This window comes from Stenella coeruleoalba (assembly GCF_951394435.1).
Source record: "Stenella coeruleoalba genome assembly, chromosome: 12".
Lineage (NCBI taxonomy): Eukaryota > Metazoa > Chordata > Mammalia > Artiodactyla > Delphinidae > Stenella > Stenella coeruleoalba.
The window spans coordinates 85312981-85339250 of NC_137158.1; the positions used below are offsets into that span (position 1 = coordinate 85312981).

Consider the following 26270-nt stretch of genomic DNA (forward strand, 5'->3'; position numbering starts at 1 on the left):
GTTTTGAAGTTTCATTTTTATTTCATTCTGCAAGGCCTACTGTGTACCAAATATTTAATAGGCTCTTTGTGGTCTGAGATATACTAAGTTTCTTAGGATGTTAATAGAAATTATTCCAAAAAGGATTTCAAGACAGTCTGAAAACGAATTTTGTTTAGTTCAGGTTTTTTCAAAATTTAATGGTTTTTAAAATAAGCCTTCTCAGAGTCTTAAAATGTGAATGCTTTCTTTTGTAAGTAATATATTTTGATATTAAAAAGGACTAGTGTCTAGAAGAACAAGTTAAAAGATGGAGTTTGTTTTTAGGGAAGAATTATTGCTTGTAAGCAAATGTTTTCCAGGCTCAGCTGAGATAGAAAGTTTTGTCTGTGATTTATCTTATCCAAAAAGAGTTTGTTAGGATCTGCTCTGTTAAAATTATTGTTACAAAGGACTTACGGAATTAGATGGAAACCTAATTACAGGCATCCACCTCCATATCTCTAAGATTCTCACTGAATCAAAGGAATAAAATACAAAGATTGGAGAGAAACCTGCCTCTCAGGGCTATTGGGTGTTTCTGTTAGATATTAAAGGAAAGCTCAAGGTGCTGATCTGCTCTTGGCCCATTTTGGGAAAGCAGTGTCTCCTGGAAGTGAGTGAAGCAGTCAGTAACAGAATCTTCCTAACCCTAACCCTCTCCCCTCCAAAGGTGGCAAATGAAAATGGAGTGTGGAGTAGTCCAAGGTTATACCACTTGAGCTTGGCCACCCGTTTTTGTGCCTGCTTATCATAGGTGACCTAAATTTATTTTGTGAGTAAATGAACTCATCATATGAGCAGAAAACTACTGTAGTTTTTGATAGAACCTGCCTTAACTTTACCCCATGGACATTGAAATAGAACTTTTCAACGACTAGCCTTGGAACTAAATTTAACTATTTCATTGGGAAAGCATATTATATGTCTTAATAAACCCAGCCCTTTAGAACAAAACAGTTCATAATAAATTAGGGACTTCCTGAAATCTAATTTTTGACTTCACTAGAACACTGCTTTTCCTAAATTCAAAAATAGTATCAGGGGCTTCCCTGGTGGCGCAGTGGTTGAGAGTCCGCCTGCCGATGCAGGGGACACGGGTTCGTGCCCTGGTCTGGGAAGATCCCACATGCTGTGGAGCGGCTGGGCCCGTGAGCCATGGCCGCTGAGCCGGCACGTCCGGAGCCTGTGCTCCACAACGGGAGAGGCCGCAACAGTGAGAGGCCCGTGTACCGCAAAAAAAAAAAAAAAAAAAAGTATCAGTAAGTAGCCTACCTAGCATGAACTTGGCCATCTCTGTTTCATATTGGTATGACAAGTTTTTCTTTATTGCTTGGTAAGGAATTGATTGAGTTTAAAAAATGTGTCTATGTTGTATTGTTTGGGGTTATAGAACAATGATTGATTACTTTCTTGCCTTTTTATTTGTAAGATTGTATAAAAGCAGTATAAATTTGCAGTTTTAAGGACAGACTAAAAAAAAAGAAAAACAAAATTTGAGAAGTAATTAGAAACATAAGGCCAAAGAGGAGATCTGAGTATAAACCAGTAAAATTTTGGTATCATTTCAGTAGCAAGAGCCTGAACGAAGGCAGTGGCAGTTGAAATGAACACAAGGGGACAGATTAAACAATGAAAATCTTAAGATTTCTTAGTCTGTTACATGTGGAGGATAATATTGTAGAGGAACCAAGAGTAAGAGATGATAAAAGTACTATATTAATAGAATATAATAATTAAAAGTCACTGTAAACTGAGTTGTGCTTAACAATTTAGAAACATTGAAGCAGGGTAATATAAAAGAAGTTACCAGTAAGTCAAATGGAACTAAAATCTGTGCCAAAAAAGAGCAGGTCTCTTTAAGAGCTAAATTAGTTCTTTTGGAACAGTGTATGAGGCTGCTATTTTTTTTTTAACATCTTTATTGGGGTATAATTGCTTTACAATGGTGTGTTAGTTTCTGCTTTATAACAAAGTGAATCAGTTATGCATATACATATGTTCCCATATCTCTTCCCTCTTGCATCTCCCTCCCTCCCACCCTCCCTATCCCACCCCTCCAGGTGGTCACAAAGCACCGAGCCGATATCCCTGTGCCATGCGGCTGCTTCCCACTAGCTATCTACCTTACGTTTGTTAGTGTATATATGTCCATGACTCTCTCTCGCCCCGTCACAGCTCACCCTTCCCCCTCCCCATATCCTCAAGTCCGTTCTCCAGTAGGTCTGTGTCTTTATTCCTGTCTTACCCCTAGGTTCTTCATGACATTTTTTTTCTTAAATTCCATATATATGTGTTAGCATACGGTATTTGTCTTTCTCTTTCTGACTGACTTCACTCTGTATGACAGACTCTAGGTCTATCCACCTCATTACAAATAGCTCAATTTCATTTCTTTTTATGGCTGAGTAATATTCCATTGTATATATGTGCCACATCTTCTTTATCCATTCATCCGATGATGGGCACTTAGGTTGTTTCCATCTCTGGGCTATTGTAAATAGAGCTGCAATGAACATTTTGGTACATGACTCTTTTTGAATTTTGGTTTTCTCAGGGTATATGCCCAGTAGTGGGATTCCTGGGTCATATGGTAGTTCTATTTGTAGTTCTTTAAGGAGGCTGCTATTTATGCAGCAAAACTTGAGAAAACAATTTCAAAGATCCTTAGACTGTATTCATAATCTGTGGTCAGAATTACTAAGTATTTGATCTCCTAGACTCATCTTCAGGGTATGAGGTAACACTTGTAAGCTCAGTCTTGACTCAAATAATCATACTCTTCTCTCTCGCTGTCTCTTTTTTGAAGTTATACGTATTTGTAGTTGAATTATGTGGATGAACTAATAATCACATAAGGGCTTTCATTCATGTAAAAGGTTTGATTAAGGTAAAAAGGATATGTATGTTGATTATTAAAGCAGTGATCCTAATCAGTAAAAGACAGATGACAATATTGAAAAGGCGAGGCCTGGTTATGTAAAAGTAGTATGGTAATTATATGCTTTGTGATGTAGGTGGAACTCATTCTGAAAGTAAATTTGAATCTGAAGAGGGTTTTTATAAACTTTGTACTAAACATTTTTTTGAATGATTAACAAGAATGAGAAAACTAAACATGAGTATCTGGTATGATCAGGGTGTATATGTTTAAGGTCTTTAGAAGAGAAGGCATTATGCCCTACTGTGTTCAAGCTCTGTAGTCAACCTAGGTGTTCTAGGATTTGGACTACTTTTGTAACCTCTCATGTATTAAATGTAGGTGATAGTGGTAACTGTCTTCTGGTGTTGTTGTGAGGATTAAGTGATTTATTGCATGTAAAGTGCCAAGCATCGAAGTTGGCTTTTACTGGAACACTCATAGTAGAACATATTTCAGCGTACTCAACACCTAAGAAATGTTGAGTGACATAATCCTAGCACTCATGATACTTCCGTATTGAAATGGAAAGTGGAAATAATAGTTGTTTTGTTTCTGTGACATCATTGACTCTGTCATTTGGAATTTATCCTTAGATCAGTCAGGCTTACCATTTAAAAAGTTTCTGAAATGTGTAAGAGTTCCTGTGCTGCCTATAACTTATTTAGTGATTTTACTGAGAGTGAAAAATCACTGTGTGATTTCTGTGAACCCTTTTAAATTGTATTATCCAACAATCTGAACAAATACTAGTTTCTTCTGAGTGCTGTATATTGTGTGAGGCACTGTGGATTAAAACACACAAACACACACACACACACACACACACACACACACACACACACACATACACACACACACACATACACACACACACACACACACACACGCCCACCCCATTGCTGGTTTCTGACTTCAAGGAATGCCCTGCGAAAGACATGCAGATCGTTGCATACTGTGTGACAGAAGGGCTGTAAGAGGTGGGTACTCAGTGTTCTGAGATCCTCACTTAGGAGGAGAAAACATCTGTCTCTGGGAGTCAAAGAACACATAAGGAAATCACAGAAGGAACACTTGAGCTCAATACTATGTGATGAGGATTTGACATGTTTGGTGGGAAGGAAGGAGGAAGAAAGGTGTTAACAGGGAACAAAAATTGAACGTACCTGCTGTTTTAGAGAACAACATGTGTCTGAACAGAGGATAATAGCAAAAATAAAGGTTCAAAAAGTAGTTAGGGATCTCTTAAAGGGCCTTGTTGTACGAGTTTTGACCTTACACCGTGAAAAATATTGTCATCTATTTGTGTCGTAAAACCCTTGCTGGCTTTCATTGCCTTTATATTTTTATTTTAATTGGTTAAATAATTTTTTGTTTTTCTAAGTACTTGTTGTTTAGCTTCCACAACGACAATCATCATCTTATTCACCTGAGTTTGTTTGTATGGTTTCAGCCTCTTTCCCAATTATATCTATACTCAAGGGATAAAGATTTGACATAATTAGGATATCCAAATTTATATGCTATAGATTTCATATTTTGGTTATTATTGGTTACCGGTTTTCACTTTTACATCTGTTGGTGTAAATGCTTCTTCTTAACATAGCCCTGTGCCACTAACAGAAGATGTGTAGAAAGGCCTAATATATGAAAGGTTTTGCAAAATGGTTCCTATAGTAATTATTATATAGCTTAAGAAGACATATTTGGCTGCTCATCTAGAATTACTATGAACATAGAGAAGGGATAAGACATCTGTCTCCCCAAAAAGTACGAGGCATTTAGATACATTCATTGTTTGTTTGTCTTTTTAAACAGAAGACTTTCCTTGATATTCTTCCCCCCTGCCCCGAACTCTTGTATCCATGACCAAACTGATTTCAGTTGATGAATGAATATAGTTCTGACATGAATATTGGTTGGTATTTTCATTTACATTAATGAGTAGCTGAAAGTGAAAATCATGAACACATATGCTGAAACTTTGTTCATAAATGACAAGAGCAGTTTATTTGCTGAAATGGATAATGGTTTCAGATATTGGAAGAACATTGTGCTATTCACAATGAGTGACTTTAGATGCAGCAAACTTTTAAATTTAATCTGCATTGTTAACAGTTTCTCCTTTGCTGTTATAAGTCGAGTTAATAAAACAGTAAATCAAGTCAAACAAAATATTCTGGTACTTTTAATTAAAAACAGTTGTATTGCTAAGTAGTCACGACTCTTGTCTCATCTTACACATTTGTATAAGATGGCTTACTAGTGTTGACTACCACTTGAGGTGGTCCATTTTTGGTCATCTGCTAAGCAGAAGACTTTATCAATACATATACATTTGTGTGTGTGTGTGTGTTTGATACCTACTAACTTGCTTATGTGATCTGATGTAAGGTTTGTAAGATATATAACTAAAATCACCTTACAGATACTAGACAAAATACTTAAAAACAGATTATCAATTTATTGTATGAAAAGCAATCCAAAGAAATACATCTTCTTTTTAAAATTGTTTTTCCAAAATTTTAAGCAGAAATTACTGTTTAACACTTCTTAGAAGTGTTTCACTGAAATGCTTTTAGAAATCCATTTTTTATTCTCTCTTTTGATAGTGTGCCACAGAAGGTTTTATCTTTAATTGTACATTTTTAAAAAGGTTAATGGAAAGATTTGCTATAATACTTTATATTTTGTCATTGGGAGAACTCTGTCATGTCTATTTAAAATTAAGTCAGCAGCAACAAATAGCATTAGACATGACTGTTGTTAACCTCTTCTTTAGAAATTAACATGGCACTGGCAGAGATATAATTGGTAAGCCACAGAGAAGGTCTGTACTTAAACAGTAGAGTTAATGAATGTCTCTTTTTTCTTCTTTCAGCCTTTAAAGTTGTAGTTAGCTTAGGCTGTTTGAAATGATTTTCTTTGAATGTGTTGTGACATTGGTTTAATTGAATGAAGCTGCAAAACTAGCATGATAAATCAACACAGAATGAAGTTTAATGCAAGGCAAATGATATTAACTTGGAAATTGGTTGCAGTAGACAAAGCAGCTGCTATGATTAATTTTTTTTCATTCTCTACTTACACCACTTTGAGAAGGATGACCTTGATGGTTTCAGTTGTATTAGAACCCCAGTGGTATGCACTTTAACACATTTGAGCTGTTTTTTGCTGGTTGTGGTGCAGTAGAGATTGGTTAATTTATAAGGTTAGGAAAATTTTGTTACAGATTTAATATGTTGGTTTTGACTGGCTTTAAAACATTTTTTATTTAGTAAATAATAATTGGGAGGATTACTTAGCTATGGTAGAAGTCTTTTTCTATGTAATCTTAATGCTGTGGTTTCAGCAAAAGAGATTTAATACGTGAAAATAATAGAATGTGCCAAAGAGGGTCTTCTTTTTTTTTCTTTTTTTAAAATAAATTTATTTATTTTTATTTTTGGCTGTGTTGGGTCTTCGTTGCTGTGCACAGGATTTCTCTAGTTGTGGTGAGCAGGGCCTACTCTTCGTTATGGTGCATGGGCTTCTCATTGCGGTGGCTTCTCTTATTGCGGAGCCTGGGCTCTAGGCGTGCGGGCTTCAGTAGTTGTGGCACATGGGCTCAGTAGTTGTGGCTCGTGGGCTCTAGAGCACAGGCTCAGTAGTTGTGTCACGTGGGCTTAGTTGTTCCACGGCATGTGGGATCTTCCCGGACCAGGGCTCGAAGCCATGTTGCCTGAATTGGCAGGTGGATTCTTAACCACTGTGCCACCAGGGAAGCCCCACAGAGGGTCTTCTAGGTGTTTGTATGTCATGAAGTGGAGGCTGACCACTTTGACAGAGGACACAAATATAAAACAATTACATATTAGTTATTTGAAGTGCTAAAGTACCTCCATTCGTAATGCATTTTTCCAGACATTCTTTGCCATGTTTGAGATATATAATGTATATCAACTATATGAGTTACTTTGGAAAAAGATCTGTATAGAGCACAACTATTATTGAGGAAGAGCTGGCAAAGACTACTTATTTTAAGAAGCAGTCAAGGTAGAAATAGAGTAAAGGCATTTTCACAGGTTTCTTGAGAGCAAGGAGAATTTCTCCTCTTCCTCTCCTCCCCTTCCTCCTCTTTAAAAAAAATTCCTAGCATCTATTTCACTCTTTGCCACATAGGAAGCCTTGAATACATGTTTCATTAAGTTGAATTTGAAAATGAAAGGTGGTTTCCTATTCTACTGAAAAATACTCAAACTAAACAAAATTACACATAATAAGCATAATGCTTATAAAGTCTGGGTCGATTAATTCTAATATCTAGAGGCCTGGTGGATTTGTTTCTTTTGTCTTGTCGTTTCTTCAGATTTTTGTTAATGTCATTTTACGTTCTTGTGTATTTGGTTGTTTTCTAGTGTGTGCCAGATAATGTATTTACTGAATAGCTTACAAAAATAATATAAGGCCTAAGATTATGTTGTCTTCCTCCAGAGAGAATATATGTCAGCTTCTGACAGGTACCTACTGTTAACTGGCAACCCAAGATCACCTCGGTACAATTTTGCTTATTGAGGTTGAGACAGTTTTGATGTTCATATGCAGAGTCTGTAAGGGCCTGGGAAATTAGGGTTCACTTTTACCCCCAGAATGCACACCCATCAGATCCCTCCCCAAAGCAAAGACCGGGGACGGGGAGGCGCTCACATTGGTAGTTACACACTCCAGACCACGTCCCTTGAAGTTCAGGCTCTCAGCTGTCCTCTCCGGATTCAGCAAACATACCTAGAGGACAAGGAGTTCCCCAAAGCCAGGCTAACATCCTCTTGATTCTGTGTCCTCCCTACGATCCTGAATTAGCAATTCTTCACAGTCTTGCTGGATCTCTCATGCATTCAAGCAGATGTTTTTTCCTTCTGTGTCCTATTTTACTGGAATTGCTCAGCTGGTCTGAATTACCCTTAGTACTTAACAGAAAATTCCATGAAATTTTTTAAGAGGTTGCCTTTAAATCCAAGTACATCTAGAATTGACCAACTTCACGCAGTACAGAGTAAAAATATATTAAAACGAGGGTCTGAGAAAGGGAAAAAACACACATATCACAGAAAATCTATCAACAGGCCTGGCTCTCTGTTCATTTAGAGCAGACTCTTCCTACTTTTCGGCAACTTGCCAACCCCACCTTTATATGTAGTCACAGATTCTATAAAACTTCATTCCCTCTCCTCAGCTTGGGATGGAAAAACTTATATCGTAATCCCCGGAGGGAAGAGGGCTTTCTTCCATCCTTATACGTGTACTACCCGTCTTTCATTTGGGAATCACTTTTGTAAGATGTGGCGGTGCTGGTGAGCAGCTAAGGCAAAGTAAGAAGCCATTGGAGTACAGAAGATTGAAGAACTTCCCTGGCTGCTTAAGCCTTGACAGCAGTAAATTCTGGCATATTAGTGTTACTAACGATACATTAACAGTAGGATTAAAATGCAAGAAAAAAATAGGAAGCATAAGAATCAGTAACTTAATTGATTGAATAAGTTAATAGAAACCATCCATCAGTCTTTGTGGAACTGATAGTAAACCACCCATCAGTCTTTGTGGAACGTTCATTTTTTTTGTGTCTTTTATGCAGATGACATGTGAATGAGGAAAATTTACTTTTCAATATTCAGAGTCAATCTGTTCTTCCCATTGGACTTTTTAAAAAAATTAACTTCTGTGAATGAATACTTGACATTTCTGTGGAGGGATGATAATTACTTATTTATATAATTATTTTTGTCACTGTCCTATTCGTGATAAGAGTTAAGGTTCTTTGTCAAAGTAGTAATATAAGCTAAAGGTAGAAATGGAAAATAGAAAGGAAAATAAGGATGCAGAGATAAAATTGTGCAAGGAGTGTGGTGAAAAATGTAAATAAGGATGCAGAGATAAAATTGTGCAAGGAGTGTGGTGAAAAATGTAGACTCTCATGACTTAAATATTTAGTATAGGGTGGAATCCAAATTTGGCCATCAGTGTTCTGGCAGCCAACCGCAGAATACAATTCTCTCTGAACAGTTGCTTTGGAGAAAGTATAACTTAGATAAATAAGACAGGAGTTCTCCCCCAAGGATTTCTGTAGAAAAGGCCACCACTATTTAACATAATGAACAGTTCCCTGAACCCTGTCATAAAGGATTTTGTAGAAGGGAATTGCATTCTTGGGTGGCACCTAAGATTTTGTCTAACTCTTTAATATACTCTGGTTTAGATTACATGTTGATGGGCAATTGAAGTATAGTACCTGTTTTAGTTAGATACTGTTGCTCCTAATCCATCATTTGTATTAATACATACGAAAATTTCAAGCTAAACATGAGCTGCTGTAATTTCACCCCCAGACTTGTCAAGAAATTCATAAGATTTTATTTCAACTTAATATTTTTTAAAAATCTAACTGAAGGAAGTAAATTTATACTTTAAAATAACTTTAAGTGAATAATGTATGGTGATTTTTTTTTCCCCCAGTTTAATTTCGTTGGGAGAATCCTTGGACCTAGAGGACTTACTGCTAAACAGCTTGAAGCAGAAACAGGATGTAAGATAATGGTCCGAGGCAAAGGCTCAATGAGGGATAAAAAGAAGGTAAGTCCTTGAAAATGGGGCAGGCCTTTATGTGAATAATTTACTTATACTTTCGAATTTTAGTAACAAAATATCTAGACCCTAAAACACTATACATTATTTGATGTCTGAAACTTTTGAACTTTTTAAAGGTGTTGTCATGATTTTCCCTTTTTGATTATCATTTTTCATTTAGCCAGCTAATATCAGTCTATGATATTACCTTTGGTTTTTACACTTGAGAAACGCCAGTTTGGCAATTAGTCAGACTATAATGTTGTATATATAAAAGATGTAACTAAAACTTTGAAAAATCTAAAATGTTTCTTTTGATGAGATTTAAATGAGGACCAAACGAATAACTTTGGATGTATGTCATCTCATCAGGAGAGTTAGTAAACATAGGGAAAAAAGGCTTATAACTAGCCATATGAGAGTCATTTTGGTTTTTACCAACATTTTATGTTGATTTTAAGTTTTCTAGACATTTTACTTTAAAGTGTATTGTTCCTGCTTTCTGCTTTTTTCTTTTGCCACTCTTGTTTTTCTAGTATAATAAACACCTAACTACCTACTTTAAACATTGTTTTTAGGAAGGTTTTTTTGCCTTGTTTCCTTTTATCCAGTAAGAGGCAGAATACTTTTGAAATTTCTGCCTGTGTGAAAAATGTTTGACTGATTTTAAAAAATAACCTAGATTTTGATTGCCAAAGATTAGATTTATTGTTAGGAAGGGTTTGTTGTTTGTTTGTTTTTTTAAAATACATTGCCTTGAAAGGGATATCAAATGATAGACCTGTTATGTTACGTTATGTTATTGTTATGTTAGAGCGTGTGCATTGAATCACTTTGTGGAGCTTACGGAATGACCACCAGACCGATAAGGTATACTGACTTCATTCTGATATGCATCTTTTTGAGCTTCTCACTTCATTTCATTTAAGCTCTCCCATAAGCTGACTGGATCTCAATCATTTTCTCTCCTTACAGACAAATAATGACTTAGTAGTTAAGTTGGAGGGAGAGGCCGTCAATGATATTGATTATCTTTAGATCTTATTATAAGCTGTTCTTGTCAGCTGAGTATAAAGATACTTTGAGGCAAGCATGTGAGTTCTCCCTAAGCATATTTAGCTGTTGTATTTAAAACAACTTTTTTTAATAAGAATATTAAAAAAATTTAAGCATATTGTGAATCAGCTGAGTGGCAATCTCATATCACCATGCAGTTTTGGTTCCCCTGTTTGCACTTATGGTTGCGTTGCATTAAATAATGCTAATTTAATAGCCTTGGGACAATGAGATGAACTCTCAACAACTGAAGGACAAATAAATCTTCACCAAAAGATTAGTGTATCCATCAGTTAAACAAGTTATTAATATCGGTCAGTTAACAAAACGTGTTTTGCCCTCTCCTCAGCCTCTCTTAGTTCTGTAGTAATGGCTCTCCACTTACTCCACTCACACACTCACAGGCACTGAGGATTAGAGCTTGGAACTGTATTGAGACATGGTGAGTTCTGTTTTCAGTCAAGTTGAACTTTGTAGCCTGAAGAACATTTTTCTGCTATCATTTTTGACAGAAGATTAGAGTGGTTAAGAGAGTACGCTCTATAATCATCTTGCTTTTGTTTGAATCTTGGTTCTATCACTTAGCAGCTTTGTGATTTTAGCAAATTACTCCATCTCTTTGTGCCATATAATGTAGTGAGGGAGTAGTGATGTCACTTCTCTCTTATGATGGTTGTGAGGATTAAATCAGTTGTAAAGCACTGAGAATAGTGTTTTGACACATAGTAATCAATCAATTAATGTTAATGATTGTTCTTAATAAATTTTATATTAACATTATTAGTACATTTTATGTTTAAACTCATATTGTATCATGGGGGAATACTACAGTATTTTACGCTTTGGAAATGACAGTACTTTTGTTGTTGCTTTGTGACCTTTGAATATCCCATATTCTGATGGCTTTTCTGTTTTGTTTCTCTGGTGGTTGGTGTGTCCATATTCTGTCTTGTCCACTTTGTTCTTAAGCACAAATAGAAGCAGTTCGCACATTTTATTTTTGTTTTAATATGTACTGTTGTCTAATGAAATAAAAAATGTTTACAGATTAATGCATGAAAACAGTAATAAATTAAGACACCAACAAAATTTTGACTGCAGATTATATTTTTAGTTTTATTAAAGTGCTACAGATGAACATACTTAGGGGATATCAAGTTAATTTGAATGGCTGTCATATGTTTGATATTATGGTGAAGAATTTATATGTAGATATATAATGCCAAGAGTGTTTTCTGTAATCTTAATTTAAATCTGCCCATAATTGTCAACCAACTCATTTTGGTTTATGCTGTAGTAACTCTGCCCGTTGAGTTCTTAAAAGTGCTAGTAAAAGTTAGATCAAAATGGAAGGTACTATCGTTCATTGCTTGGCTGTTATTTTTATGTATTTTTTTATTTTTTATTTTTTTGGCTGTTATTTTTAGAAAGAACATGACAAATAGATGGAGGCAAAAAGAAATATAGTAATAAGGCCGATTGAGGTATATTTCATGTGTTTAAAGGAAAACTTTAAACTTTTCTGCAGAGTTGTCAGTTTATGTAAAAGCTAGAAAATAAACCTTAATTTACTGACTGTCCAAGGTATTATGACGGAATACTGTTTGCTGATTTGTATCCTTCACTGCTAGTCTGATAAACCCAGTGAGGGCATACCATGTCTGTTTTATGGAGTACTTCCCTGTTGTTTGATCAGTACCTGGCACAGAGCAGGAACTGGAAAAAATTATCTGGGAAAGGAGTGAATGTTTAGGTAATAAATGAAAGGCATAGATGCTCCCCTATCTCCGCCCCATAAAAGATTTTATAAATAGAGATAATTATAAATCCTATGTGCTTTTAATTCTTTTGGGAAGATAGGCAGTGCCGTATCATTCTAAGCTGTTGGTTTTAAGTAAGGGAATGAATGTGCCACTTTAATTTTCATTCTCTTAGATTGGTATTACTTCAGCATTATTGAAGGGCACAACAGTATTGTCATTGTATAAAAATACCCCAGGGGAATGGTACTGGGTAAACTCATGGAGCCTAAGAGCAAGAACTGCACTCAGACTTCGTAGGAGACTAAGGAGCCATGCTTGTATTTCTGCTCCCCACTCCCACCCAGAAATGTTGACCGGTGAAATGTCTACAGTTGATCAAAGCAGGGTTAGTCAAATGTTGTGTCTTCTGGAAATTTCCAGTAAGACTCAGCAATTCTAGTTAGAGCTCTTTACTTGAAATGAAGGGATGTACACTCAGGGAATCAGATGACCTTCTAGGGCTGCAAATAGCAGTGGCCAGATGGTATTAACCACTTTCATGATCTGTGCAGTGTCTTATTCAGACCATTCAACAATCTCAAAAGATAGTTTTTACTCTTCTAACAGGAATGGAGGCTTAAAGAGGTCAGATAACTTATCCAGTCCCTCATTTCTAAGTAGTAACTACACTCAGTATAAACATATATCTTGCTGGACATTGAAATTCAGCTCTGCAATTCATTCTCTTCAGAACATGGGCTTTGAATTTAAAATTAGATCAATCTGTAATAAAGTTTTTTTTTTTTTTTTTTTAACATCTTTATTGGGGTATAATTACTTTACAATGGTGTGTTAGTTTCTGCTTTATAACAAAGTGAATCAGTTATACATATACATATGTTCCCATATCTCTTCCCTCTTGCGTCTCCCTCCCTCCCACCCTCCCTATCCCACCCCTCCAGGCTGTCACAGAGCACCGAGCCAATATCCCCGTGCCATGCGGCTGCTTCCCTCTAGCTATCTACCTTACTACGTTTGTTAGTGTGTATATGTCCATGACTCTCTCTCGCCCCGTCACAGCTCACCCTTCCCCCTCCCCATAACCTCAAGTCCGTTCTCTAGGAGGTCTGCGTCTTTATTCCTGCCTTACCCCTAGGTTCTTCATGATGTAATAAAGTTTTAATTCAGTTTTTAACTTTGTTTCCCAAATATATTTGACCACAGTCTCTCCTTTCCAAGAGCTATCCCTGTAACTTCTTGAGGAACTGCAGTGTTGTATGGACCATGATCTATGAAATGTTATTAGAGAGGCATATTGTGTAATTGCAAACATAGGTAGAATTTCATAACTGTTTTTACATGTCACTTTTCATATACGTTATAAATTTTTCTTAAATGTCTCTTATAGTCCTATTAATTTCTTATGGTGCATATATATTTTAACTAGTTAATATGTGATATTTTTAGAAAAGTTTAAAAGTGTATATGGTCTGGGAAAAAGTATAGGTACCTGATTCTATCACTCTAGAGACTTATTGACAATTTTGGTATGTTTTCTTGTAGATCGTTCTCTCTGCAGTTATGTACACTTTTACATGTGTTATAGAAAGTGAATCTTTTACTATTCATGATGCTTTATAATTGGCATTTTCTCCTGCAACCTTGTACCCTGTCCTATGTCAGTTTAATTGGCAAGTAACTGAGCTTTATAATGTCTAAGACTTTGTGCTGGCTGATACGAAAGCACACTTAAAAGATGTTTCAAGGCGATATTGATAGTATATGCAAAAATAAATTTGCTTGATATGTGGGGGCAGCTTAGACTTTTATTTTTATGAAAGATGTTGTTGCTCTCTCAACACTTGGAAAATAATCAGATTAATACAGTTTTTTGTTTGACATACTAAAGTGGCTGTGATAGCCAGTGATATAACATCACGTACAAACATGGTCCAAACAGCCTGCTTTATTGATCTTGTTGAGTACTAGGCTTTCTCACAACCTCGAGCGTGGGTATAGTTTATTTAAAAAAAGAAAAAAAAACACAACCAGAAAAACCACCTTTCATCGTGGCACATTTTGAACAACGTTTATTCATCACCCAGTGTCAGCATTGTCCGTCTTCTTCCATGTGTGCCCACATTCCCCCTTACCCTTCCTCCCCCTCCGCCTACCAGATGATTTGGGGAGCAAATTCCAGACATAATTTCAGCTGTAAACATTTTATTAGGTGTTTCTAAAATAGAAGGACTCTTTAATGCTATCATGTTTATGTTTTTTTTAAATCACCAAAACAATTTCTTTGTGTCGCTATGTATCTTGTCATTGTTCACAGTTCCCTTCTTGTCTCATAAATGTGCTTTGAAAAAACATTTTCATGGTATCCAAGTGAGGGCCGTATATCAATACCTTGCTTAAGAGATTGATAGATCTCTTAAGCCATTCTCACCCTCGCCCCCATTTCTCCTTGTAACTTATTTGTAAAAGGACTGAGTTATTTGTACCGAAGATTTCCCGTGGCTTGTGCTGATTGCACTTTCATGGTGGTGTTTAACACTTATCTCTGTCCCCTGTATTTTTGGTAAATTGGTGGTGAGAAAGGTTTAATCAGATTTAGATCTCCTGCCCTCCCTTCCTCATTTCCTTTCTTCCTTTTGAAAGAAACTTTCACAAGCAGTGTTGTGGTTGTGGTACCTAAAATCTAGTTTCCTCCTGATTTCAGCAGTTAACTGTTGATTGTTTTTTAGGCCCTTTATTTCAGTAGGAACTCCAAAATAGTTATTATCCTGTTTCTTTGCTGTTATTAGCTAGGTTTACTTTTTATAGGAGAGGCGGGATAAATGCTCAGTTCTTCACTTACTAGGTTTAAAATAGTGAGTTGTTTCCTAGCAATCCTCCAGAGGTGAAGAGTGAGTTTTTTTGTTTTAATTTGAGTATCATTATGAATGCATTTAAACAGTTTTAATGCATTTCAGTTCATGGCACTTAAGTGTTTTTAACTGATGATCACGTGGTTTGACCAGTGGGGGGCCTTTTCAAATTCACTTCCAAGTCCCTTTAACACAATCCTAGTAGTTTGGGGCTAGTAACTTTGTTTTCTGGTGTATATAATAGTCCATGCTCATTGTAAGATTTCCTCCCCAGACTTGAGATCAGCCACTTCTTTAAGGAACCCTGATTACTATTAGTGAAAAATAGTATTTGGAAACTGCATTATGGGCTCTAGTGTCACTCATTATTTGTAGACCTTTTCAGGACAGAGCTAGGAGATACATAGGTACACACACACACACACACACTCAGGAATATAAGTATCTTTACAAAGTTCATTCTCATTTAAAATGAAAACTACAGTGTTTATTTAATTGATCTTGTATCTATATTTTGTTTCCCACTGAAAATGCCGGTTCCTAATGACACAAAATGATTGATTTTCTTTATTCTAAAATATACAAAACCGTCTCAGAATAACAATACAAACACTACTACCAACAGTATAGTCAGTGAAAATTTTTCACCAGTTCTTACTGTTTTTAGGGTTTGTTTCACTAGAGAGAGAAGTTACTTTTAAAACACTCAATAGTTTTTCAGTATATATCAGTTATGCCATCATACGGATAAACAGTTAAGGTCATTTGTTACACTTGGTTTTCTAGTTTTACGAATTTCTTATTTTTCTGTTACTTGTAAAATATTTACATGGTTCCAAAATCAAATCTACAAAGTAGGAAATTTTCAGAGAAGTCCTGCTTTTATCCCTGTCTCTTTTATCTATCCCCCATCTTGCAGTTTGGGTAAATTTTTTATTTTGGTATTTGGCTTATCCTTCCATTTCTTTGTTTTACATGAAGAGTTACATGAGCGCGTGTGTGTGTGTGTGTGTGTGTGTGTGTGTGTGTGTGTATGTGTGTAATTTCTCACTCCCTTCATAGATAATTGTATACTCTACACTTTTCTATGCCTTGCCTTGTTTTTTTTGTTTGTTTGTTTTTTACTTAATAGTGTATCATTAAGTCACTTACTGGCAGTACATAGAGACAGTCTTTATTCCTTTTAATAACTTCATCATATTCCATTGTGTCTGTGTACCGTAAATTATTCCAGCATTCCCCTATTAATGGACATTTAGATTGCTTCTAGGCTTTTGCTGTAACACATAGGAAGAGTGCTGTATTGAATAGCTTTTATATACATCTTTACGTGTACTTGCTAGTTTATCTTTGGAATAGAATTCCAGAAGTGGTATCACAATATATAGTTTTGCTAGCTAGTGCTAAATTCTTCTCTTTAGGGATTATTGTTTTGCATTACTTCAGCAATGTATGTGAGAACCAGTTTCCCAACAGATTCACCAACAGAGTTAAACTTTCATGTAAGGCGCTGTTAAAGGAGCTGTTCCATAAGTATATATTTCTCTGTGTCTTTAAAAGGTCCTTGCTGTTATGAGCAATGCAGCCATCTCTGATTTCCCAGTTAGACAATTGTTTGAAATATATTTCTTATTTTGTCATTGAACCCATTTATGAATAATGGTTAGACATAGTTGAAATGGTATTACCATAACTGGTCTTAAGGTCCATTATATTGTAATAAACTTCTGGTTGGGCCCAAGAAACTAATTACTGTTTTAAATGTTTTCAAGAGGAAAAGTGCTGTAATTTTCTATTAGTTCACACAGCCCTTCTCAGCTAGGGCTCCTCATCTTAGAAGTTCTTCAGTTTCACTGAGAGTGGTTCATAACAAGCACCACTATAGATAGGAGAGGTTAATTATATGTAATTTATGCCTTGGGCCAGGCATTAAATACTTGATTCCCTGTGGAATCAGTTGAGAAAGGCTGTACCCTGTGAGGAATGGGTTTTTTCTCTGTACTTTATATCCCTGGCTTAATATCCCCCACCCTGACCCATGCCATTGGTACCTTTGACTCATTGCATCATAGAGTAGGAATTTTTATGGATTCTCTCTTAAAAATGTTAATTTTAGGGCTTCCCTGGCGCAGTGGTTGAGAGTCCACCTGCCGATGCAGGGGACACGGGTTCATGCCCCGGTCCGGGAGGATCCCACGTGCCACGGAGCGGCTAGGCCCGTGAGCCATGGCCGCTGAGCCTGCACGTCCGGAGCCTGTGCTCCGCAGCAGGAGAGGCCACAACAGTGAGAGGCCCGCGTACCACCAAAAAAAAAAAAAAAAATGTTAATTTTTAAATTACATGCTTAGAAAATTCCATGTATCTGATTTGAATAGTAGTATTTAGCTATAAAAACAGGTCAGTTGCTTTAGAAGAGTGATTACGAAAATTATAGTAAGGTATAATCTGGTTTGGAAGGAACCTTATTAAAGCCATGAAGTCTAACACTTGTTATATCTAATGCTATCATATTTTAGTTTCTGTACTGCACATGGTTGTTACTCTGTTTTCACCACCTCCTGTCATAGTTAATTTAATACCTTTTTAGGCAGCAAGTATTTTTTGAATGCCTATGAATTTTTGTCCTCAAGTGTCTTTTACCCCCAAGATACTGATAAATTTGACAGTGGGCTAATGCACAGTGTGGTAGATAACCACAACAGGTGTTATACATTGTGCTGTGGGACGCCAAGGAAGTGATGAGTTCTTTTACAGGTTGAGGGTTTCAGGGAAAGCTAGAGAAGATGGGACTGGAGTAGGAACTTACAGGGCAAATGAGTGGAATGGTATTCTAGAAATCAGAGGTAGGATCAACCAGTATGTGTCCTTATGCTAATGCTTGACATATTGCAGTGGAAGTTATAAGGTATAGTGGGAGAAGTGGTATTGGAGACAAGGTTGGGATCTGAGGATAATAGGACCTTGAATATGATTTTAAACTTTTTCTTTTTATTCTAAAAGCAGTGCATTGGCACTTATGTTTTTAAAGTAAGGAGTTATATGATATGGCAGTCGAAGGGTTGGATGGAAGGGAGAAGAGACCAAAGGCCACAAACAAATAACCAAGTCTTAGAACACTTTACTTAGAAAGTTCTTCCCTATGTTCAGAAAATCTGTCTTTGGAACTTAGATCCTCTGATCCTAATTCTACTTTGAATTTAAAACAAAATAATCTCTTAACCTTAGGGCCTTTGACATACTTAATGACAGTCCTGTGTCTCAGAGGTGTCGTTCTCTAGCTATAAACTAATTCCCTAGTAACTTAAGTCCTCCTCTGCTTTTTTTTCTCTTTTTTTTTTTTAATGTCATGGGACATAGCATTGAATTCAGCCTCAAAAGTGATCGATTGGGGCTTCCCTGGTGGCGCAGTGGTTGGGAGTCCGCCTGCCGATGCGGGGGACACGGGTTCGTGCCCCCGTCCGGGAGGATCCGCATGCTGCGGAGCGGCTGGGCCCGTGAGCCATGGCCGCTGAGCCTGCGCCCGGAGCCTGTGCTCCGCGACGGGAGGGGCCGCAGCGGTGAGCCTGCGCCCGGAGCCTGTGCTCCGCGACGGGAGGGGCCGCAGCGGTGAGGGGCCTGCGTAGCGCAAAAAAAAAAAAAAAAAAAAAAAGTGATCGATTGGTTTCTTTTTAAAGAGAAAGGAAGGCCTGCCTTTCTGGAAGAGTTTTAAATCTACTTTTCAAATTATCTGCCACAAAAGAACATTACAACAAAATTCTAATTCGTCGTAGACCAATTCTTTTGTAAAATATAATGAAATTATTAGAGAAACAGAATTTTTAAAAGGTAATTTTAATCCTATTTAAAACTTTTTGTATCAACAGACAAAACTCTCCAGTCAGAATGCTGTAAAAGTTCCTAAACGCTTGATTTCTGTACTGGCAGGCTACCTTTGGCAGCAGCTCTGGCTGAAACACCAGCTTGCTGTATGATCCGCTGGTTTTTTCAGGACTGGAAACTAGCCCTGTGGTGTCCTCTCCTCCCCACTTTTCTTCTTTCTTCTCATACCCTCATTTTTCCTCTTGAGTGTTTTCAAAATATTCAATTTTTTAGTTCTGTTTCTGGTTACACGTTCATTTTGGAGTCAAGTGACTTATCTTTGTTTTAAGATGGAAGAATATAAAGCAGTGCAATACAAATTAAATGTTTAATTCAGATTGGATAGTATTTCAGTACATTTTTATAGAAAAGAGTCATTGCTTTGCCTGTATTAAGTACTAAGAAAGACTGGGGAGATTTGAAGTAAAAATTCTGCTACTATTTATTTAAAGTATAGTTTTTTTTTAATTTGTAAGACACTGCAAGGGATAAAAAGATGGATCCAATGAGAATAACCTGTTTTCATTACTAAAGTAGCTCTTTGAGTAACCTGTAAAACTTAAGCTAATTACTCTGCCATAGATCTAATAATACCAAGATGAGTTAATTGTCCATGTCTAATGAAATGAGACACGAGTTTCAGTGAAAAGGGAGAGTCCATTTTATCACTAGATGCTGTTAATGAGCCTTTTAAAATTCAGTCTTGATTGGATAGCAGTCAGTTTAGTTAAGGAATCTTTGAGCACCTTATAATGTGTTGTATATATAACAGATTTTCTTTCAGAAGGTTCAGTTGTCTGTGGACAGGATTAGTAGCGGAATGTTGCTTATGTGTTTATCATTATGCTGCATCAGTTGATTTTCTTTTTCAAAATCCTTTAACAAGAACTTCGATGGAAATTTTTTTTCCGTTATATTAGTGACAAATTATTAGACAGTTTCATAAGCCTAGTGAGCCATCCTATTCTATCCTACTACTTTTATTTTTCTCCTTCAGTTATGAAAGATAACAATTTAAAGAAATTATATTGTTGCTCTTTGAATTTTAAAACATGCTATTCTTTTATTTTAAATCATGTATAATTGTTAACTCTTTGACTTTTAAAGACATGTATAGTTATTTTTTTAAATCAGGAATTGTCATAGGACCGGGATGATATCACAGTCTTTGGGTCCAAAAAAGTCAAAACTGTGATTCTTCATTTTGTAAATTATATGTTACTTAGAAAAGAGCAAATAGAAATTATAGCAGGTTAGGACTGCTCCTAACAACTTGGCCAGTTGATTAATTAAGACCTTAAAAGGTCTTAATAAGTTTTCAACTTAAGCTTTTGCTGAATTCAGATACCTATAAAGTATTCTAAATATAGATTACTAATCACTTCACATAGAAAATACTATTATTTTTCATATTCTGATGTGAAGGAAGTTCTGTATCATTTCACCTTTGTAACTAATAAGATTAATTTCTGACTAGTAACTTGTTTTCGTTCTTGCATTTTTGGCAAGGATTTTTTGTTTTGTTCGTTGGGGGGTTTTTTGTTTGTTTTTTTAAATGTTGTGTCCTCAGCACATAATATTAGTTTGCCCCATATTGATGATATTAAGTTTCATCCTTTGGTTAAAATGGCATCAATCATATTTTTTCATTGTAGAGATACTTTTCCCCCATTTAAATTAATAACTAATCTAAGGGGAATACTTTGCAACTTTGTAAATATCCTGTTGCCAACAAAATTTTGCCCCCCCCCCCCATACTCTTCCCCACTACTCCCCGTGTGGAGTTAGGCTAAACTCTCCACTGAATTCCCGACTGCCTACTTACCATTTGGACTGGGTTGAATGGGTCGGGGTGGCTGGTGACAGCAGTGCTGAGTTGGTGTTGGTGGTGAGGGTGCAGCACGCTGAGCACCTATGGTGACTTAGGTCTGCTCTTTCATCGCTCCTCGGGAATTCACTCATTAATTCCCAAACAGCCCTATGAGGTAGCTACTGTTGTTTTTCTAATTTTATCGGTGAGGAAGTGGAGACATAGAGGAGGTTCTCTTCACCTCCATAGTGAGTTGCTTACTCAGGATTTGAACCCAGGCTGAGTGCAAGAGTTTCATTATTACATTGTGATTTTCCTCAATAGTCTTTTGATCTCCTTATCTCCACTCTTCCTCTCTGGCTCCCTCTGGCAACCAGAGTGATTTTTAAAGAATAATCCTGCAATATATGTTTATGTGTTCAGTAAGAGTCAGCTCTTTACTGTGGTCTTGTGTCTAGCTGCCTTACAGGCTTCTTTTTGCCACCTCTGTGACTGAGGTCCCACCTTTCCATTCCTTCAGCATACTGATGCTCTCCTTGTAGGGCTTTGGTCTTGCTGGTCCCTCACCTGGAATCCTCTTCCCCTGGTATCTTTTTCTAACTCAGTCTCCACTTTTCAGATTTCTGTTCAATTTCACATTTTCAGAGAAACCTTCGGTAGTCACTCTGCCCCCAAACAGCAAACCCTGATGCCTTGCCACACTGCTCTCTTACCCTTTTGCTCCTTGTATCCATTATCACTCCGGACATGCTTTACCTGTTTATTATTATTTATCTTCCCCCATTAAGGGTGTGTGTGTTTGGTGATGAGAGCAGAGAGCTGTCTGTTTTGTTCACTGCCCTGTCCTCAGTTTGTTCACTGCCCTGTCCTCAGTGGTAGAGCTGTAAGTGTCTGCCACGTAGTTGGTACCAAGAAAATATGTGTTGAAGGAAGGAATGGTCTGCCTTTTAATTTTGCTTATAATTATTTTACATAAAGAAATTATGACCTGAACAGTCAAACTATATTTTATGGTTTTTTGGATTCTTCTTTAGTATCAGAGGCGTTTACATTCCTCAGTAGTTTGTATAGATATTTGCTATTTTCTGTTATCATTATGGTTTTATTTATTCAGTTAAATCTTACATTCTTTTATAAATTATTTCATTCTGCAGGGTAAGATTGCAAATTCCACATTTTCAGTTATTTTGCTTTTAAAATAATTTTAATGACTTACATTTTAATCGCTTTTGACAGTTGTCTGTTTTTTTTCAATATGTGAAAAACGTAAAATTAGAATTTTTGAAGTTCTTAATTGAGTAGCAAATATTCTTTTTAACTTTCTGAGGAATTTTTTTGTCCAGTGGTTTAGTTTTTGGAAGAATTTGCTCCGATTGTATAGGTAAGAATTTGCCTAGGCAATTAGTTCTGATTTGTCCAGGTGTGCTATATTTGTTACCAAATGATCTAGGAAAAGTAAGAGTAAATAATGTTTGTTTTGCTAAGAAAAGGTACAGTGTTTCTAAACCATAATTACCTTCATATTTTGAAGTTTTTCTTCTCAGTATAGCTCTTTGGAAGGGCGACACTAAGGTTTGGTTTGCCCAGTACAGTTTCAGCTGTACTTACTGTCTAGGCATAATTATTAGTATATCCTTTCACTTTCAAATTATCCTGATTTGGATGACAAATTACATAGTCCCCCTTAGTTTTGGGGCATTGTTTTGGTGTTTGTTCAGCTTTCTTCCACAAAGCATTAGCACTGTTCTTAAATCTCCTTGTATGCTGGCTGTCTGAGATTTGTTGTTATGGAATGATACTGTGGCCTTATGAAAATTTTGATAGAAAATTAAAATGTTGCTTTTAATATGTCTGTTTCAAAGTGCTGCCCTTAGAGTGAGAAGTGATTTATGTTTATTTGGAGAAAATAAATTGTGGAAGATGTGTACATCAGAGGATCATTCTGTCCTCTGGTACTTGATCCCTTGCTTGTTTATAGGATTTGATTCTTGTTCTTTATTAGTTTACTCTTACCAGCAGCTGTGGTTAAAAGAAACAAAACAAAACCACTTGGGAGATATCCTTGAGTCCTTTCTACCCTCAGTCAATCATTTAACAGATTTGCACAGTTGTGCAGCTCAGTATCTTCTGAGTTCCCACAGGGCCTCCCCACGACCATTGTCTAAATCTGTGCTCTCATTATTTTTTGCCTAGACCTCTGCAGTCATCTCTTAACTGTTCTTTTTCCCCTCAGGTAATATGCATAATATCTACTAAAGTCAATTTTTTTGTTGTTACTGATATCTTGTAAGTATGTTTATATATATGTGTGTCTTTCCGTCTAGGTATATGCAAGGTTGTAGTACTCTTTGTCACGAAATAAGATAAAGTTCTTCTCACCCATTGCCAAGCAGTTAAATGTCCTGTTTCCATTCCTGATTTACCTTTAGTTACTATAAACTTTATTTGATTATTTAAGCTGTGTAGATAATTTATACAAAAAAATAATTTTACCTATTAACTTTTAGAATTCCCATTGTGTACAGGGCACTTTTCTTTTTGCTTGTTGATATAAGAGAGCATAAGATTTTTGTGTCGAGGCTGTCTTAAGCATTTGTTCAGATTTTTCGTATATCTTAAAAACCTCAGGAGGTAATCGTAGTTGTTCAGAAGCATCTCACATCACAAATGTGATGGTTTAGGACTTAAGGTTTTTAAAAATGTAGTTTTTATAGCAAGTTATAATTATCACAAGAAAATAATGAAGTCACCATGGAAAACAGTACATGAATTTTTGTTTAGAACATTATACATGTGTAGAACTAACTGGTAGAAGAGTTCTAAATTAAAAAAAAAACAAAAGCATTTTATATGTTTGGCATGAGGGCAGAAATCATTTGGCAGGAAATAAATGTTATCCTGATCAGATCTCTCTGATAGAGGCTTTTTTCACAGTGGAGTGTTTTGTTGTAGTCAAGGTTGAGGTGCATGTAAATACCCCAAGATGATCTTTCACGTCCTCCGTCACCACCAGGTAGAGGATACCTTACGGGAGTTTCTGTGATTGAGTTTAGGATGCTTGCCATCCCTAATCTCCCTCGCTTGCCCCAGGCTTGTTTAATTAGAACTTGCTTTAAGGTATAACCAAAAGTATATCATCATTTCTCACTAAACTAGCCTTAGTCTGTACATTTCTTTTCAAGTGAAATGCCTAGACCTGTGCTCTGTCCAGTAGGGTAGCCATTGGCTGTATACGGAGATTGAAATGAAAACTGAACAAGAGAGCAGTTGAGCTGTTTAGTCACGCAGTCATGTTGAAGTGCTCAGGAGGGCCTGTGACAAGTGGCCCCCCTTTTGGACAGCGGATGCAAGCCACTGTTATTGTTACTCAGAGTTCTGTCGGGTAATGCTGCCTTAGGCAGAGCAAACTTATATAGAAAATGCGGAGAAATAAGCAGTTAGGAACAAATTATTCCTGTTTCTAGCTTTGTATTTTGCAGTAACTAAATTTACAGAAGAACTGCAAAAAGAATATAAAGAACCCTCCCCACACCCCATGTGCCTTTCACCTCATTTGCCAATTTTTGACATTTACCACTTTAGTGCTCTCGGTCTTCTTTGTTTCTGTCCAACACTTCCCTTCCCTCTTTTCCCCTTTTAATTTGGAATACTTCTTTTTTTGTTTTTTCCTGTCATTGATTATTTGGGGGAAATAAATTTCCATTATTAAAAGTACTTAAGAGATGATTGTGAATGTTTGGCAGGCTTTGTACATTTATCTCTTGGAACATAAACCAGATTCTAAGGGTGCTCATTTTGTTTTTTTAGGTCTTTCCTTCCATTGCCATTGATACAGCATGTATTTAGTTATACTCATTCACTCAGGAGTCACTGATTTCAGTGCTTTTCCCCTTTCTGAAAAACTCTTTAAACTCATTATAGGAAGAATTAAAAATAATCTAGAAATGTGCTAGTGACCAAGCTCTTAACTTTTTCCCATGGTACCTAGATACATGATTTATTTTGGACCAATTTGCAGTATATGAATAGGCCAATAATAAGTAAAACCTAATCTGGACATAGAAAGTGAGTTTTATTGGCAGTAAAGATATGAATACTGTCAGTGACCATTTTTGATGGAGTGATTATATGAAAAACAATTCAAGCTCTCAAGGAAGACCAGGACCCATTGTGACATAAGTGCCAGGCTTGATGAAAAGTCTGAGAAGCAGTGGTAGTGGCATCACCAAGCTCAAACATATGGTCTTGTTTCATTACCATCACCAACAGTGTACATTTAATTTAACCTTAAATGGCAGTGTAATACAACCAAGTCCATTAACTCCTTCACACAATGTTATTTTCCAGTCTCTTCTATGTTTTCAGTTCCATCCCTTAACCTTCTGAACAACCAGACCATTCCTAATTGCCCCTACATAACATTTATTCACATGTTTTTTTCTGTCTAGAATATTATTTCTTCTACCTTTCAAAATTTATAACATAATTTAATAAGTATTTTTTGATTCCCTACTCTGGGCCACACACAAAACTGGGAGGTTGTTCCCGTGGAGCACAACTAGAGAGGAAGACAGAAAATAAACAAGTAAGTAAATGAACACTACAGTATGAGATGGTGATAACTGCCATGAGGAGAATAGCATCAAATGGTGTAATAAGTATGATCAGTGTGGAATGCTTCTAACTTGGGCGTCCAAGTCAGGGCTGTGGGCAGAGGTGACATCTATCGTGTGACAAGAGGGTAAAATGAGAGGAAGTGTAAAGCACTCAGAGAGGAACGACGTTAGATTGTCTGAGGAATAGCAAGATCAGCATGGTGGAAAAGAGTGGGAGATATCCTTCCATGCAGGCAGGGGAAGGAGTCTGGATTTTATTGCAAGAGCAGCTGGAAGGCAATGGAGGGTTTTAAGCAGAGTGGCATGACCTGAAGCTGTTAGAGAGTGGGTTGTAAAGGGATGTGATAAGAGTTGAAGCAAGGGACTCGAAGGTGGGCTACTGCAGTTATATTTCTGATTTCCTCAGTGAAGTGTGGACATAATTAATGCCCATTAAAAAATTATGTTGTTCTGGGCTTCCCTGGTGGCGCAGTAGTTGAGAGTCCGCCTGCCGATGCAGGGGACGCTGGTTCGTGCCCCGGTCTGGGAAGATCCCACATGCCGCGGAGCGGCTGGGCCCGTAAGCCGTGGCTGCTGAGCCTGCGCGTCCGGAGCCTGTGCTCCGCAACGGGAGAGGCCACAGCACTGAGAGGCCCCCATACCGCAAAAAAAAAAAAAAAAGTTATTTTGTTCTTACCACAGAATTTTAGTCAGCCAGTTTCTTGAAATTTCCGAAGTACAGGAGCATCAAATAGAAAATGCAGAAGAAACACTTAAAAAATTTACTTAAATATAAACAAC

General features: G+C 36.7%; 1 protein-coding gene across 6 annotated transcripts in view; it reads left to right on the forward strand.

Moving 5' to 3' along the window:
* The window catches only part of QKI (QKI, KH domain containing RNA binding), a gene marked incomplete at its 3' end in the record, with an annotated part of 143943 nt that overhangs the window by 42818 nt on the left and 74855 nt on the right, over nucleotides 1–26270 (forward strand). For all 6 annotated transcript variants that reach the window (XR_013830744.1, XM_079939178.1, XM_079939179.1 and 3 more), the window contains exon 3: nucleotides 9428–9544. Coding sequence is in view for 5 of the 6 variants with exons in the window: in XM_079939178.1 (XP_079795304.1) it covers nucleotides 9428–9544 (117 nt within the window). The remainder of the gene's footprint in view (nucleotides 1–9427; nucleotides 9545–26270) is intronic.